The 17781-nt window shown below is 44.0% G+C and overlaps 1 protein-coding gene and 1 pseudogene across 1 annotated transcript in view; one reads left to right on the top strand and one right to left on the bottom strand.

Annotated features, from left to right (window-relative positions):
• Zrsr2 (zinc finger CCCH-type, RNA binding motif and serine/arginine rich 2) overlaps positions 1–3646 on the bottom strand; it is a 28560-nt gene extending 24914 nt beyond the window's left edge. The window contains exons 1-3 of the mRNA XM_052718071.1: positions 3328–3646; positions 2639–2718; positions 1011–1092 (exon numbers count right to left, since the gene is read on the bottom strand). Of these exons, the coding sequence (XP_052574031.1) occupies positions 1011–1092; positions 2639–2718; positions 3328–3368 (203 nt within the window). The 5' untranslated portion in view covers positions 3369–3646. The remainder of the gene's footprint in view (positions 1–1010; positions 1093–2638; positions 2719–3327) is intronic.
• A 5311-nt stretch (positions 3647–8957) lies between these two features.
• On the top strand, positions 8958–17663 carry LOC128097666 (RNA-binding protein PNO1-like; annotated as a pseudogene).
• The last annotated feature ends 118 nt before the right edge of the window (positions 17664–17781 follow it).

The following is a 17781-nucleotide window of genomic DNA, read 5'->3' as shown; positions in this document are numbered from 1 at the left end:
TAATGTTACCATAAATTGCTATGTCCCAGGCATCCAATAGCACAAGCTTCTCATGTGAAATCTTCATTGTCAATTTGACTCGATTTGGAATCATCTAGGAAACACTGCCCTGGGCATGTCTATGAGGGAGTTCCAGGGCCTATTAACTGAGGAGGGAAGACTTGCCCTAAATATGAACCCATCTTGTAGACTGGGCTTCCTGTCTGAGTAATGATGGGAAAGGGAAAAAAGAAGCTGAGCACCTGCTCCTTGACTAAAGAAACAATTGGAGCCAGGCTGTGGTGGCGCATGCCTTTAATCCCAGCACTTGGGAGACAGAGGCCAACCTGGTCTACAGAGTAGCCAGTTCCAGGACAGCCAAGGCCACACAGTGAAACTGTCTTGAAAAACCAAAAAAACTATTAAACACACACACACACACACACACACGAATGAAAAAAAAATAGAGACAATTGGAACAGCTGTTTCTTATTCCTACTGCCAAAGCAAGGGCAGCTCTTGTTACCACACTTTCCTCACTCGAAGTACAGAGGATTAAAAATTATGAATAAAGAATTATGCTACATCCATAGTGTCATTAGAATTAGGTCTTTGTGTCAAGACTAAAATATACTAAGTTTATTTACCAATTAGAAAAGCAATGAAAAATACTTCCCCTAAAAAAAAGTATGATAGCACAAGCCAGTAACTCCAGCATTTGGTAGGCTAAGGCAGGAAGAGGAGATCGGCCTGGAAAAGAAAGAGAAAAGAGAGAGAGGGAGGGAGGGAGAGGAGGGAGAGGGAGAGGAAGAGAGAGAGAGAAAAGGAAGGAAGGAAGGAAGGAAGGAAGGAAGGAAGGAAGGAAGGAAGGAAGGAAAGAAGACATCTAATTTTAACCTGTCAGCTAGAGATGTAGTTTATAAGATGTAGTTTTTACAAGATTTTATACAAAAAGCCTTTATTAGTCGGTAATGACAGAAAATATCACAATAAACTAACAGTTCACTTTAAGTGTTTCAGTCAGTCCTGACCTCTCTTCCTCCATCAGTCTTTCTTCTTCCAATCGTTTTTCTTCAGCAAAAGCATCTTCTTCCTCCTCTTTCTGTGACAATTCTGTAGAAATTCAGATGTTTTATTAAACTGAGTCTTTATTCATGGAAAATGCATAAATCTTTCATCTGTACAATTATGATAAAAACCTAAAATTAAGGCAGTGTCGCACGCCTTTTATCCCAGCACTCAGGAGGCAGAAGCACATGGATGTATGAGTTTCAGTAAATTCCTAGTCAGAGCTAGAGATCCTACCTCAAAAAATAAAAGTATCTTCAAAGGAATAGCAGTAGTAAGCCACCATGTGGGTACGGAACCTTCATCCTGTGGAAGATCAGCCAGTGTTTTTTTTAACTTTCATTCTTCTCTCACACATTACATCCCAAGGGCAGTTACCCCTCCCTCCACTCCTCCCAGTCCGTTCCCTGCACCTCCTCTCTTCCCCAGATCAACTCCTCCTGCATCCCCTCAAAACACAAATCAAAACAAAACAAAAATAAATAAATAAATTAGAAAAAAAAGAGCAGGCCTCCCAGGGATACATATCCCCCAAACAAGAGAAAGGGTTTCTCTGTGTAGACCAAGCTGGTCTCTAACTCAGAGATCCACCTGCCTCTGCCTCTCAAGTGCTGGGATTAAAGGTGTGTACCCCCAATGGCACTAGCTGCAGCCAATGGTCTTAACCATCCCTCCAGTCCTACATTATTTTTTTTAAATCCATGGTTCCATAATGATACGCATGACATTGCTGTGCAAAGGGTTCAGAAAAAAACAGAGAGGGGAGGAAAGGGCGGGAGGGAGCGAGCCTGGAAATATTTAACCATTTGGCAAATTTATATGAAGCATGAATATTGAAGTGTCCTATTTTTTTCAACATTGTGTACATTGGAATATTTTCAAAGTAAAAACATGGTGAAATAGTCTCAATAGAAGAAAACTGTCTATCTTCTATTCGAAATTTAAATTTGAAGTGGGGGGAAGCAGTAACAATGGAGACAAATGAAGTAAGTTTAAGAAATTGCTTAACAGCTCATCTTCAGGCTTAAAGGAAAGGGATGTTGTCATCAATAACAACAGTTTACCGCTGTTTTTCTTTTCATCCTTGCCGTTACATCTTGTCTCTCCTGGACTAGTCCTTTCTCAAGTGCTGTGAAGTACAGTCTCTCATACCAGTGGTATGACTGGCAGCCATCATAACTTAGAACTACTGTGTGATTTCAACCCTTGGCCTGCATTTATAAGTACTAATTTTATAAATCTACTAAATTTATAAATCTAAAACATAAATATCAGATCCTGTCACGTGAAAGCCAAACAGCATGGTGTCAGGTTTGTGCAGGAAATTGCATGGGCTGGGGAATGTCATGCTCAGCTGGTAGAGTGCTTGCCTAGCATGCAGAAATAATCAGAAGCAACCTGGCATGGTGGCTGCATTCCTGTCACCCCAGAACAGGGGAGATGGAGACAGGAGAATCAGAAGTTCAAAGTCATCCTCGGCTACAGAGCGAATTTTAAAGCCAGCCTGTTTGAGGCCACATCTCAAGCAGGAGTGGGGGTGGGGCAGCAGAGGGAAAAATTTCATACCCAGAACAAAGAAGGCCTCTCCTACCTGCATCTCTCAATCGAGCAAGCTCCTGCCGCCGTTTCCTGCGTCTCTCCTTCCTCAGGACAGCCTTGTACTGCTTATGGCTGGAAGATTGGAAAGCACACACAGGGTGTGAACTACAGCGCACAGGGTGCAACACTCTCAGCTCCGGGCCTACCAAGGACAGCGCTTCGGAGGCGGAGGACGCGGGTGGGCTTCTCTTGCAGAAACCCCGACTCCCGCCATTCCGTCCCGCCCCCCCAACCCTCCATCTGCTCCCTCTCCTCGCCCCCCCCAACCCATAGCTGCCTAGGACTTCTCGTGCTGCAACCCCGACTCCCGCCATTCCGTCCCGCCCCCCCAACCCTCCATCTGCTCCCCTTCCTCGCCCCCCCCCAACCCATAGCTGCCTAGGACTTCTCGTGCTGCAACCCCGACTCCCGCCATTCCGTCCCGCCCCCCCAACCCTCCATCTGCTCCCCTTCCTCGCTCCCCCCCCCCAACCCATAGCTGCCTAGGACTTCTCGTGCTGCAACCCCGACTCCCGCCATTCTGTCCCGCCCCCCCAACCCTCCATCTGCTCCCCTCCTCGCCTCCCCGAACCCATAGCTGCCCGGGACAGTCAGGGATTCTGGCCCGAAGCGGATTAATACTCGTCCCCACGCGCGCGGCGGCGGCCGAGGGGCCTCAGCTCATCATCTGCTGTGCTATACCTCATTTTCTCGCGGAGCGCTGTCGGCCCCGATGCCGCCATGTTGCCGCCTTCTCTCCCACAGCAAGGTCTGAGCGGAAGTAGCCTCCCTGATGACGAGCTCTGCCGCCCACTCAGCGCAGCCACCGGGGCGGGCCCAAGACAGAAGGAGGGAAGTTTCCTCCCGCCCCTAGTCAGGCAGGCACCGAGGCCTGAGGAACTGTTTCCTCACCGAAGCCGCCTCCGGAGCTCTCCCTCCACCCGCAACTCCGGCCCCTGCTCCTCAGTGCCTCCTCGCCGCTTCAGCACCACCCCTAGCCGTCTGCGCCATCAAACGGGGCCCCGAACTCAAGGAGTTAAAGCCAGGCCCCGCCCCCCGCCCCGCCTCTTTCAACTCTCAACTCTCAATTCCAGCCCGCGCAGCCTCGCCTGGTCCCTCCGAGACGCCTCCCGGCCCTGCCACTCTCTGCGGCTCCACCTATCAGCGCCTCAGGCCGAGCGCAAGACCCCGCCTCCTCCTTGTCACTCCGGGTGGCTCCAGCTGCAAAGGTGTCAGGTTTGTCACCTGGTTGTTTTACTCCCGGGACACAGACAGAGACTGACAGTTAGGTTATAAGGTGCAGGTGAAGGTGATTTATTGCTCCGCTCCGGCGCTTGAGTTGAGCTTGGAAGGAAAACGGTCTTTACCAAGGGAGGGAAGGCCAACCTGAGCTACCTGAAACCATGTTTACAAAAAAGAAAGACAAAAAAAAATTGAATACTGTATCACAAAAATCTAGGTAAGGAGTGATGTGGAACTAGACTGAAAAAACAAAAATAGGGCTGGCAAATGGTTAAGCAGGTAAAGGTGCCTGCTACCAAGCCTGAGGACCTGAGTCCAATCCTCAAAGACCCACATAGCAGGAGAAAAAAAATGGACTCCCACAAATTGACCTCTTACTTTGGTATGCGCACCTACACGTGCTCCCACACAAAATAAATAAATGTAAAAACAAAAAAGAAAGAAAAAGAAACCCTTGCTAGTAATAAAGCCAGAAACAAGACCAAAAAAAAAGAACTGTTTCTACTAAACACACATTAACACCATCTTTTGGAAGAATTGTGCCTTGATTTATCTTCGTACAGAACAAACAAAAACAGGGTTTTATTCACATTTCATGAGCAGTCTTCTCAGGTAGGAACAGGTTCTGATAACGGGAAGAGACCCCTACTTGCAAGCCATAAGCACTTTCTCAGGACTTTGATGACAAGGAAGATCTTGGAGAGGAAGAAGGGGTATTTGTCCCAGAGTGGGACAAAGGACTGCCTCCAGATAGAGAGGAGACAGATGTGGCACATAGGAAAATGACAGTTTATGAAGGTAAAGGGAAAACCCTGTGTTAGGATGAGGTGGACAGGCTAATTTTTATTGGGCATGTTAATTAGGTGACCCAAAGGGGGCTTTTGATTGCTGGCCTTCAATATTATGGTAGCTAGAGCTTGGTGGTCAGCCTCAGGAGGAGAAAGTAGCCAAATAAGGGAATGGACCTTGGTGGCTAGCTTTAGGAGTGTAATCTATTGGGTTTTTTAGCAAGGCAGAGGGAATGGGGGAGAAGGGCAAGGCCTGCCAGAGCCATGTTCGCCACGCCTGGGTCAGCCAGAGTTCCTTCGATACCTACACACAATGCTTAGCAATTGTATCACCAAACTTAAGCCAGGAAAGCGTCATTATCGTCATCATTATTGTGAAAACTTCCTGACTCTCCTACCAAGTGTGGGTTAGCACTGGTGGTGCCACATTCCCGTCACGTGTATTTCACATCTATCCCACTATGTTGGCCTGGCTTTCTTCCCTTGGATGCTTCTTCCATTAAAGCTTTTGCTTGTCTCATTTTGTTTCTTGCAAACAGATCTCATGTAGTCTCAAATCCACTAGATAGCCAAGCATGACTTTGAACTCCTGATCCACCTGTTTCTACATCCCAGGTGCTGGGATTATGGGTGCATGCTACAAACCTAGCCCTTGCATAAATCTAAACTTTTTGTCAGATGGATGGCACTGATGATTGCAGCTGTGTGACTCACCAGTCGTACAGATCCCTGTGACTAGGATTTGCACTTCAAATTGCTGCCATTGGGAAAGCATCAGAGCTTTAGTGACTGCAACATGCACTGCATGTGACTGTCACTTTCGAACAAAAAGCATATCTTCCGGGAAGATGTTCCAATTTTTATAAAAGACACAGATGTAGATTTCATTTTATTATGATTGATAAATGAATGTAAATCTCCTCCAATTGGAATAAGACATTTATTTTCAAGTTAACTACTGAATTCATTTTCAGGAAACAGGCTTAAATTGCTCAAGTTAATTTCTTTACAGAAGGAGCTCTGAAAGCCAATTCCATTTCCAAACTAAAATTACTATCATTTGAATTCAATAAAGAAAAATGTCTTCCTAAACTTTTGGGGAAGAGATGCCTAGTTTTAGAATAGAGAACCTTATCCTAATCCATGTGCAGGATAGCTAGTGCTCTGGTGACATCTAACCTACCCGGTTCTCCCTTCTGTCTTACCTATACTTCCTTAGAGTAATCAGAGAATCTGTTGGCCAAGCATGGCCTGCCCAAAATAGCCTGGACATTGTTCTGGCACTTCCTTGGGAATGTCCCATTTCAGATTAGGGAGGAACTGCTCTGGACAGCCCAAACTTTATTCCACTCCATTCAAAGCAGGATGCCCTTTCAGTGTTTGCCTAGTAAGTCCTACAGCCCTTGAGGTATACAACCTGGAGACAGCATCCTTTTTTTTTGGGGGGGGGTGGCTCGAGTGAAGCAGATGCTGTCTAGATTCTGTCTATCTCGGGAAACTTTGGAGGACCAGCTCACAGATGACCCTAGGATTCACTTGTGCCTTGTACTGATCTGTGAGAAATATGCCCGCTTTGTCAAATTTCTACATGAACATGCTCTGTTTTACCACTTAGATGAGTTGGCAACGTCTGTGCAGTAACCCTAACCCACGGCATGTAGTCCTGGAAAAGAAGAATAGGGCTGGCAGCCTGCTCGGTCTAGTGCCAGCTGGAGATTGTGCTGGGCTATGCAGAGAGGTGAGCTATGGGAAATTGGCTGGTTCTCCCCATTACTGCTTCTCTAGTAAATCCCTTCTGAGTTTTCCAGTTGCTATCTCATGTGTTAAAGGGTGTCTCATTGATTTTTGCAGATATCTTACATATTCAAACATGTAGTGAGAATGAAAACCCATTAACATTGTAAATAATAATAAAAATGTGGAAGGACTCAGTGAGCTATTACTACTTAATGGAGATGAGCAGCAATTTTCATTCCAAACTCTTTCTTTGGCTAAGGAGGTAGCTCAATTGGTATTGTGCTTGCCAACAATGTACAAGGCACTGGGTTCAGCCCACATGAAACTGGGCACGGTTATTGTTGTGCTTGGAATGAAAAATGTCCCCCACAGGCTCAGGTATTTGAACACTTGGTCCCCAGTTGGCGGCAGTGTTTGGAAGGGCTCTGGAATGAGCCTTTAGGAAGTGGAGCTTTGCCGGGGGAAGTACATCGCTGGAGGTAACCTTTGAGTTATATTTATAAATTTATGTATTTATTTATTTATGTATTTATTTAGTTATTTATTTTAAAATGTCATTAGGCAGCTTCTCGCTCCTGCCACCATTCCTGCATTCTGCCATGCCCTCTGCTCTATCCCTCAGGAACCATAAGCCAAAAGAAACCCTTTCTTCTCGAAGTTGCTTTCAGTCAGGCTATTTTATGACAGCATCAGAAAAGTAATACAGTGGCACACATTTGTAACCCCAGGACATGGGAGGTGGAGGCAAGAACATGAGGAATTTCATGGGATCTTCAGCTACCCAGAGAGTAGGGGGGCAATCTGGATACATGAGATATGAGACGGTGACACACACACACACACACACACACACACACACACACACACACACACACACACACCACACCACACCTCCAGACCAGACCCTGGGTCAATTCATGTTTAGGAAGGTACAAACAAAACTTATTTTAAAGTACAGGGCCTGTGGTGGTTTGAATAAGAGTGACCCCCAAAGGCTCAAATGTTTGAATGCTTAGTCATCAGGGAGTGACACTATTTAAAAAGGATTAGAAGGTGTGGTCTTGTTGGAAGAAGTATGTCCCTGGGGGGATTTGGAGTTTCAAAAGCGTACCCCAGGCCTAGTGTCTTTCTCACTCTGCCTAGAGATCAGGATGTAGCCCTCAACTACTTTTCCAGCTCCATGCCTGCCATGCCCGCTGCTGTGCTCCCCACCATGATGATGATGGACTAACCCTCTGAAACTGTAAGCCAGCCCCCATTAAATGCTTTCTTTTGTAAGAGTTGCCTCAGTCATGGTGTCTCTTCACAGCAACAGAACAGTGACCAAGACAGGGTCTCACTATGTAGCCCCGGCTGCTTGGGAACTTGTTAGGTCGACTAGACCTCAAGCTCACAGTGATCCACCTGTCTCTGCTTCCTGAGTGCTGGGATTAAAGGGATGCACCACTATGCCCACTCAAATAAAACATTTTTAAAGGCATAAAAGGGAAGGCCCAGAGGCTGGGTGGCATGTTGGGACATGCTCCTACTGTGACACAATGCTCTCTTCTGGGAATAAGACCCAAGGTAGCTTGTGGCCCAGTTTCTGGTGCTGGTCAGCTTCCCTCAGAAGCAGAACTCTGCCTTGCCAGCCTGGTTCCCCACTTTATCCTTGATCTGTACAGTGGGCCTGGGAAGGACTCCCAGAACTGTGAATGGGAAATCATACTAGTCTCAACTTTAACATGGCTTTATTTTCTAAGGCAAGCAAATGCAAAAGACATTTGTGTGATCAAGATTTCTCAAGAAGCAGGGTGAGGTGACCTGTGAGGATGGGTCACTACTCTCTAAACCCAGAAAGTCTATAAAATCATGCAAATCAAGAAGTTCATATCTTCATGTGAAACTGCCCAGGCTGTCAAGGGTATGCATATCCCAAAACCCACCATCTCAAAGATGTCACTTTAAAGAAGGAATGTGGGTCATTCCTGCTGTATGATGAAGTGTGTGGGTGTCCCCTGACGAAACAGTGGAGATGGACAGAGTGTCTATGGCCCCCACAGAGGGTTTGAAAGTAGATTCTCTAGTTACTGAACATTTCTAAGTGAACAAAGCACCCAAGATGTACCACTGAACTTAGAGAGCTTATGGTGGGATTACCCCATGGGTGAGCTCGCCTGCCACATGGAGATGAGCCTCACTGAAGAGGAACAAATTGTTCCAAAGCCAGAAGAAGAGGCGCACAGAAGAAAGAGATAACCCAGAAGAAACAAAAGTCATGGCAAAGAAAGAAATTCAGAGTAAAATAAATGCAAATTGGTTTTTTTAATGTGTATGGATGCTTTGCCTGTGTGTGTGTCTATGTACCACTTGTGTATCTGGTATCGTCAGAGGTCAGAAGAAGACCTTTGATCCTCAGGAGTTACAGCTGTCAGGCACCACCTGGGTACCAGGAATCAAACTTCTGGAAGATCAGCCAGTGCTCTTAACTGGTGAGCCATCTCTCTATCCAACAAATTAATTTTCTTGTTGTTGTTTTTCTTTTTTTTTTTTTTTTTTTTTTTTTTTTTTTTTTTTTTTTTTTTTTGGCTTTTCAAGACAGGGTTTCTCTGTGTAGCTTTGCGCCTTTCCTGGTACTCGCTTTGGAGACCAGGCTGGCCTCGAACTCACAGAGCTCCACCTGGCTCTGCCTCCCGAGTGCTGGGATTAAAGGCGTGCGCCACCACTGCCCGGCCTGTTGTTGTTTTTCTTCAAGACAGGGTTCCTCTGTGTAATAGCCCTGACCATCCAGGAACTCACTCTACAGACCATGCTGGCCTCAAACTCAGAGAGATCTGCCTGCCTCCCGAGTGCTGGGATTAAAGGCGTGTGCCACCATTGCCTGGCAACAAATATAATTTTAAAAAGAAAGTTCCTCTAAAAAGGAGGATTGGCTGTACATGCCCAGCTGGTAAAGTGCTTGCTTAGCACGCATGCAGCTCTGGGGTCAGTCTTCAGCACCACATAAACTCGGCATGGTGTCACACACCTGTAAGCCCAGCACTCAGGAGGCAGAGGCACGAGGGTTAAGAATTCAAGGTCGAGTAACATGGCCAAGATGGAGACACAAACCTCCGGGACAGAGGACGGCTTTACTCCCCGTCACGTCACACACAGAGGGGGCCACTGGGTGAAGAAAAGGCAGGCCGAGCAGCCGAGCAGCCATCAGCAGCTGGACAGGACGGAGACGCCCGGCGCATGGACATGGAGGAGGCACGGCCTGGTGAAGAGGCCGGTCTTCCCGCTGCTCTCGGGCGAGCGGCTCCTGACTGGGAAAGAAGAAACGAGAAAGATTCCTGTCCCTGCTAACAGATACACACCATTAAAAGAAAACTGGATGAAGATATTTACTCCAATAGTAGAACATTTGGGACGTCAGATCCGCTTTAACCTGAAATCAACGAATGTAGAAATCAGGACTCGTAAAGACACCAAGGATGTCACTGCCCTGACAAAAGCGGCCGACTTTGTGAAAGCCTTTGTTCTTGGGTTTCAGGTGGAGGATGCGCTTGCCCTTATCAGGCTGGATGACCTCTTCCTAGAGTCTTCTGAAATAACCGACGTTAAGCCCCTAAAAGGAGACCACCTGTCAAGGGCAATACGAAGAATTGCTGGCAAAGGAGGAAAAACCAAATTTACAATAGAGAATGTGACACGGACACGGATTGTTTTGGCAGATGTGAAAGTTCACATTCTCAGCTCTTTCCAGAACATCAAGATGGCGAGAACTGCCGTTTGCAACCTCATCCTAGGAAATCCTCCATCAAAGGTGTACGGCAACATCCGAGCTGTGGCCAGCAGATCAGCAGACTGTCCGATTCTGATTCCCCTCCAACCCTTGAGATATTCACATAAAACCATGGGAATATTTCCTAGCCGCCTACAGCTCAGGTTCCTTTTCAGGTCTCAGCCAGAGCAGAAGCAGAAAGGGAAGGTTTAACCGGACTTGGCACTCCTGCTTCTAGGATAATTTAAATATCAAAATGTAATACTTTTAATACTTAACACATTAAGTGGAAATTGCTGTATTTTTCACTTTAATCACATGTGGCAGATTCACAGTTTAAAATCTTGTCTTTTAGAGATGACTTCTTAAGATAGATTTGTAACTAAACTAAGCATTTTTTCCTCTGAAAATTTTAATGAAAATCTCAGAAGACCTGAGAATCACAATCCTTGGTACCGAGCACCGTGACTACTTCAGGGATGGGTCATAGCACTAGTCTGTGCTATTGAACCTTAGGTGATAGTCTGTGTGCAATTTATGAAATGAAAGCCCGCATCACAAGGCTAATGAATTGCTTTTCAAGGAAGTAATGAAAGTAAAACAGTTTTCCCAAGAAAACTGTGTTTTCCAAACAGTATATTCTTATAACTAGTGTCTGTGTATATGAATTTGCTTATTTTGTACATTGTTTAGAACCTACTTCATTAAACATGTGATTTAGATACTACATTCTTTTGTCTCTCAAAGGCCTTGACCAAACTATTATGATGATTGGAGTGTCGGGAAATCCATGCAATGACTAAAAGAAGTAGTACTTTAAAAAAAATTTTTAACTTTAAAAAAAAAAGAATTCAAGGTCATGTACCCTCAAGATGCTGAGGCACTTTGGCCAGGAGCACCTGCCTGTGCCCTGCCAGGAGACCTGTGTTCCAGCTGTGCCCTCAACACCCAAGGAGGACAGTGGCAGTGCCTGTGCCATGAGGCCTGGCTAGGGCACTCCTGTGCTTCTAAGTACAAGCTGTCGGTATGATGGGTGCTCTGGATATGGATGGCTCTCCCAGGCAGACACAGAGGACAATGAGGAGAGCACAGAGACTGTGATCATCAATGTGCTGGATGCTGAGGGGTGAGAGGGTATCACCTGTGTCCACATTTGGGGAATTACAGGTGTCAATGTGAAAGACCCAAGGACTCTGGGAGAGGGCCATCCATTCGGCAGAAAGTCAAGTGCAAGTGCCCAGAGCTGAGGGCTAGGAGTGGGGCATAGCCTGGGCAGCAGAGACCAGTTCCTCCTTCTCACTGTGGAAGGCTCCTCCTTTGACAGGCAGGGGACTGGGAGGAGTGGAGGGAGGGGAAACTTTGGTCAGGATGTATTGAAAACAGAAGAAATACTAATAGTTCAAAAAGTATGTGTGTGTGTATAAATTTAGGTGCCCCACATGTGTGCAGAAGGCCCTGAAGGCCAGAAGAGAGCAGCAGATCCCCTGCAACTGGAATTACAGGTGATTGTGAGCTTTTCATGTCAGTGCTGGGAACTCAACTCAGGTCCTCTGCGAGAGCAGTAAATGCTCCTAACCACCAAGCCATCTCTTCAGCTCCTTTTTCTGACTCTTAAGGTAGCTCCTCTTCATGTTTTCAAGTGAAGCCTCTTGTGCTGGCTAGTTTTCTGTCAACTTGACACAAACTAGAGTCATTAGAGAGGAGGAAGCCTCACCTGAGAAAATGCCTTCGTAAGATCAGACTGTAGGCAAGCCTGTAGGGCATTTTCTTAATTAGAGATTAATGTGGTGGGGCCCAGCCCATTGTGGGTGGTGAGTGGTCCTGGGTTCTACAGGAAAGCAGACTGAGCAAGCCATGAGGAGCAAGCCAGTAAGCATCACCCCTCCATGGCCTCTGCATCAGCTCCTGCCTCCAGATTCCTGCCCTGTTTGAGTTCCTGTCCTCACTGCTTTTGGTGATGAACTAGTATATGGAACTGTGAGTGAAATAAACTGTGAGTGAAATAAACCATTTCATCCCCAAGTTGCTTTTGGTCGTGATATTTCATCACAGCAATAGTAACGCTAACTAGGACATCTCTACTTTCCTCTAAGGCCCTGACCCATTTAGATCTCCACATATTGCATTGTTTCTATCAAATCTCTTCCTCTCACCCGAAGGCCTTTTCTCCCATATATTGCATCTTCGGAGGAGACGTGTGTCAGCTTCCTTTCTTGACTAACACCTGCTATTTTATTATTGCCTAATTTATTATGTTTAATAGAAAGAAGGACTGAGGTAGCGGGGAGGGAATGAAGAGGGAAGGAAGGTTGGATTTGTATCTTTAAGATACAAAGGCAGCTCAGTTATTCTTTACATTAGTTCCAATCTGGAAGAGTTGCTGAAATACAGTGTCCATAAAAAGTGTGTAAGACGCTCAGAGGGGAGCTCATGTACCCTTGGAAATAAATATTTTGTGTTTGCCCTTTGAAAAACCAGAGTTTGAAATACATGAAGTTCATTAAGTTAATAGAATTAATTTTCAAGATGTTTATTTTTGTGGTGATGGGACTTGAACCCAAGGCCTTGTACATGCTAGGCAAAACACTGTATTACTGGACACCACCCCCATTTCCTTTTAGATCTCCGCCTCTCTCTTTCTCTGGTGTGGATATATGAGTGCAGGTATGTGTGGCACAGCTTGCATGTAGAGGTTAGAGGACAACTGTTAGGAGTCGGTTCGCTGGTCTGTGAGCTTTGGGGAAACTCTCCTGTTTCTACCTTCCATCTTCCAGTAGGAGTGCTGGGATTACAGATGCACACTATTGCATCTGGTGTGTGTGTGTGTGTGTGTGTGTGTGTGTGTGTGTGTGTGTGTGTGTGTGTTAATGTGAGTTCTTGGGATCAGAACTCATGTTAGGCTTATACACTTTTACCAACTGAGCCATCTCCCTGTACCTTATCTCATGTTTTAGTTTCATGTCTGTGCTGTAATAAAATACCCTGGCAGAAATAACTTAGAGGAGAAAGGGTATATTTTAGTTCACAATTCCAGGTTACAGTCCATCATTGTGGGGAAGTCAAGGTGACAGGAACTTGAAAGAGCTAGTCACATCACTACCACAGTCAAGAGCAGAGAGAATGCATGCATACTTCTTAAGTTCAGCTTGCTCTCTACATTTATACAATCCAGGACCCCTTGCCTAGGGAATGGTGCTACCCACAGTGGGCTAGATTTTCCCACATCAAGTAACAAGACAACCCTCCACAGACATGTACACAGGCTAATATGCTCTACATAATTCCTCATTAGGAGTCTTCCCAGGTGATTTAAGTTGTATCAAGCTGACCATTGGAACTAACCACCACACCCCCTTTTAATCACTCTAACATCTTTTGCAGGTCTTAAGACACATGAGCAAAAGTCTGCTTCTACCTCCTGTTTACTGAAGAGATATCCCCAAGATTTGCATGTATACCTCCAAACTTTATCTTTCTTTAAAACTGAATTTATTTTTTTACTTCCATGGTGAAATGCACATAAAATTTGCCATATTAACCACTTTTAGTATTTACCATCCTAAGTCTTTGTAAGTATATAATTTAATAATGCTAAATACATTCACATTCATCTTGTTTCTAGAACTTTTTCATCCTGCAACACTAACACTCTAACCATTTGTGTTAGACTTTTTGCTACTATAACAAATAGTTGAAAGAAGAGGAACAATTTAAAGAATGAAGTATTTATTTTGACTTAAGTTTTTAAAAATCTTGAGTATAGGAGTTAAGGAGGGCACTAAGACAGATTGTTGAGGCTAAGAAATGTATTCAAAGTTATTAATTCCATGGACAGTCAGACACATAGCTGCATGTCAGGGACTTGGGATTTCAGGCCCCAACACTACAAATAGTTTGCAGCATAATGGGGACTCTGAAATCAGTTCCTAGAGAGGACGCTGGAGTGGGGGTTCCTTCTTACAGTTCTCTGAGGAAGAAGGAAAGGTTTACCGCATGAGCCTTCAGCCAGACTTTCTGATCCCCCAGTAGATGGCAGGAAAGGGGATGAGGAGGGTGGTATGTGCCATTTGTGTATGTGCCATTATTTGATGTATCTGGGCCTGCAAACTCCTCAAGTGAGAAATCAGACACCTGGGAGTCCGTTAGCTAGATAGTCACAGAATTGGTCTCAATAGGTTGCGATCAGTATCTAGGGGTTGGGAAGACAAGAGGGACTATTACAGGTATTGTGGCCTGAGCAACAGTCTGGTCTGGAGTCTAATAGGTTTTAGTCCATGGTGGTTCCATGTTTCTGGACCTGGAATGAAGTGGTACATCATTGTAGAAGAGCTTGGTGGAGTAAAACTATTCCCTTCAGGAACTAGGAAACAGAGCAGTATCAGAACTCAACCATGACACAACAAAGGCCCTCAAAGACTCACTCTCAATGATCTACTTCCTCCTGCCAGGCCACACCTTCTGCAGTTCTACCACCTCCCAGTAATCTATTCAAAGTCTAAATCCATCATTGGACTGAACTATTGATCATATTTGATCTCTCATGATCTAGTCCTCTCTGGAAATTCCCTCAGAAAAACACCCATTGGTACTCAGTATAAACTCCTCTGGGCTTCTGAATCAAATCAAGTTGACAAGATTAACCATTATACCACTAAACATGATTCTCCCCCCCTCCCCCACCCTTGGCAATCATCTGTCTAATTTCTATTTCCATGATTTTAATTACTTTAGACCCATTATACCAGTGGAATCATATAGTATGTGTCCTTTTGGAACTGACTTATTTCACTTAGCATAATACCTTCAAGAATAATCCATATTGTGCATGCAGCTGAGTTTTCTTCTTCAAAGCTAACATTCCACCGTACCACATTCCCTTTATCAATTTACTTGTCCATGGACATTTAGGTTGCTTCGACCTCTTGGATATTGGAAATAATGCTATTAGAAAGCATGTGCAATTATCTCTCTGAGATCCTGCTTTGAAATCTTCTGCTTATCTACCCAGAGGTGGGATTTCTGGATCATATGGTAATTCTGGTTTTAGTGGATATACCATGACACTTCTCTATATCCTCACAACACTTGGTATTTTGTTCTCATCTGATAGTGGCTATCATGATAGGCATGCTGTGATAGCTCATTTTTGTTTTGATCTGCATTCTCCTAATACTTAGTGTTGTTGAGTAGCTTTTTGTGTGTTTACTGGCCCTCTGTGTACCTGCTTCAGAGAATTGTCTGTTCAAGTCCTTTGCTCATTTTAAAATTGGGCTGTTGGGTTTTCCCCCTGAGTTACTGAAATTCTTTAATGCATTATGGATATTAATCCCTTATCATAAATGTGATTTGCAATTATCTTTTCCCACTTTATACTTTGCATTTTCACTTTGTTGATTGTTTTCTGTGATGAGCAGAAGTTATAAGTTTATGTTATTTCCATCTTGTTTTGCAGACTAAATAAAATACTTCCCATATTTGAAACACAAGCTTGGAGACAACCAGAAACATTGTAAGATATTTACAAGTAAGAGCAACAGTGTTGTGGATTCTTCAGAATATATAGAATCATTTAGATTTCAGACTGACAAATTTCTCTCCGTGTTACTATAACAAAAGAACTCTAAACCACTGTATAAATCAGGAGGTTTAAATCAGGCACCTGCCCTTATAAAGAACCTTGGCAGTGCCCACTCACACACCCACACACCCACACACTCACACACACATAACTTGGCTAATGGGTAAATAAAATAGATTTTATGAAATGCGAAAGGAGGCAGGAGAGATGACTCAGACGTTTAGAGCACTTGATACTCTTGCAGAGGACCCCACAAGATGGCTGATAACCATCTGTAACTCCAATTCCAAGAGATCCAACACCCTCTTCTGGCCTTCTTGGGCACCTGGCATGCATGTAGTGCACAGACATACATGCAGACAAAATCCGCATACACATAAAAGAAAAATAATTTTAAAATTAAAAAAGAACATGTTAATGAGAATGTAAGAGAGCTCAATTATTGTTGGAAATATATACTATGTAACAGTGTACAAACAATGTACACTAATACTACAAATGATAGACTACTAGACGATTAGTCCTTTGAAACATATTTCTGTAAATTTAGCATGAAAGAATTCTGTATTCTAGCATTTCAATCATTAGGACATTCTGAATATGCTTTGTCCTGGCTAGTTTTATGTCAACCTGACACAAGCTAGAGTCATCTGAAAAGAGGGAACCTCAATTGAGAAAATGCTTCCAGAAGATCCAGCTATAAGGTGTTTTCTTAATTAGTGATTGATGGAGGAGGTCCCAGCCCATGGTGGGTGGTGCTATCCCTGGGCTGGTGGTCAGGGGATCTATAAGAAAGCAAATGAGCAAAGCCATGGAAGCAAGCCAGTAAGCAGCACCCCTCCATGGCCTCTGCATCAGCTCCTGACTCCAGGATTCTGCTCTGTTTGAGTTCCCGTCTTGACTTCCTTCAAGGATGAACAGTATTGTGGAAATTTAAACCAAATAAACCCTTTCCTCCCCAACTTGCTTTTTGGTTATGGTGTTTCATCACAGCAACAGAAACCCTAAGACATCTTTCTATATAATCCCAAGCCTATAGGTAAAATACCTGACCTTCAAAAATGCAAAATAAATTCTAGATATAATAAAAGTCCTTGTTTTCTGGTGATTACAAAATATATATTTTTAGTCTTTTAAAGTTTTACTTATTATTGTGTGCATCTTTGATGTGTACGGGGTTGTGTGTATGCCACGGAGCATGCTTGGTCAGACAACAACTTCGTGGGGTTAGTTTTTTTCTTTTACCTTTAAGTAGGTTCTGGGGGCCAAACTCAGGTCATCAGAGTTTCATGGCAAGTGTCTTTAGCCCATTATTACAAAAGGTGTTTTCTATATAGTAAACTGATAATAAGTAGACATATCATATGCTAGTAATAGCAACTAAAGATTAGTACAAACATACTCATTGAGAAGTCAATATAAAAATTCACACCCAACTTTTGAAAGAAAATATACCTAAAACTATGGCCAATATTCAGGTAGGAGTTACCAGTCTGGGCCTGTAGAGATGTTTTCTAAGTAGCCTGGGTTTTGTGTGGTCAGTGTCTATGCCTTCGGTAGGTGTTAACGTTTTGACTATAATCCCTACTCAAAATTCGACAGAACTATAAACATTAAAAGACAACTAAAGCTGAGTGCAGTGGCACACACTTATAATCCTAGAAATCAGGAGGTGGAGGTAGGAAAATCAGAAGTTTAAGACCAGCTTTGGCTATATAGCAAATTCTAGTCTACCCTGGGTTACATGATACCTTGTTTCAAAAAATAAAAATGATAGCCAAATGTGTCAAATATAATAGTTGAGTGTGGTACCTTATACCTATAATCCTAGCACTTGAGAGACTGAGACAAGAGGATTACTGTGAGTTCCAGGCTAGCCTTGACTACAGAGTGAGATCCTGACTCAAAATACAACACAACACACACACACACACAATGTCAGATATAAAAATACATCATAATTCCCAACAGGTTGCTATAAGAGCAACTTGCATGTCATGCTGGTATTCCAATGACACATACTATTATCATTCAAAGAGCAAATGTATTTGGTAAGACAAATGAAA

The sequence above is a fragment of the Peromyscus californicus genome, unplaced genomic scaffold (genome assembly GCF_007827085.1).
Source record: "Peromyscus californicus insignis strain IS unplaced genomic scaffold, ASM782708v3 Scaffold_10__1_contigs__length_136768540, whole genome shotgun sequence".
Taxonomy (NCBI): Eukaryota; Metazoa; Chordata; class Mammalia; order Rodentia; family Cricetidae; genus Peromyscus; species Peromyscus californicus.
Note: the sequence above shows the minus strand (reverse complement) of the source record. Positions and strands in the feature narration are given on the sequence as shown.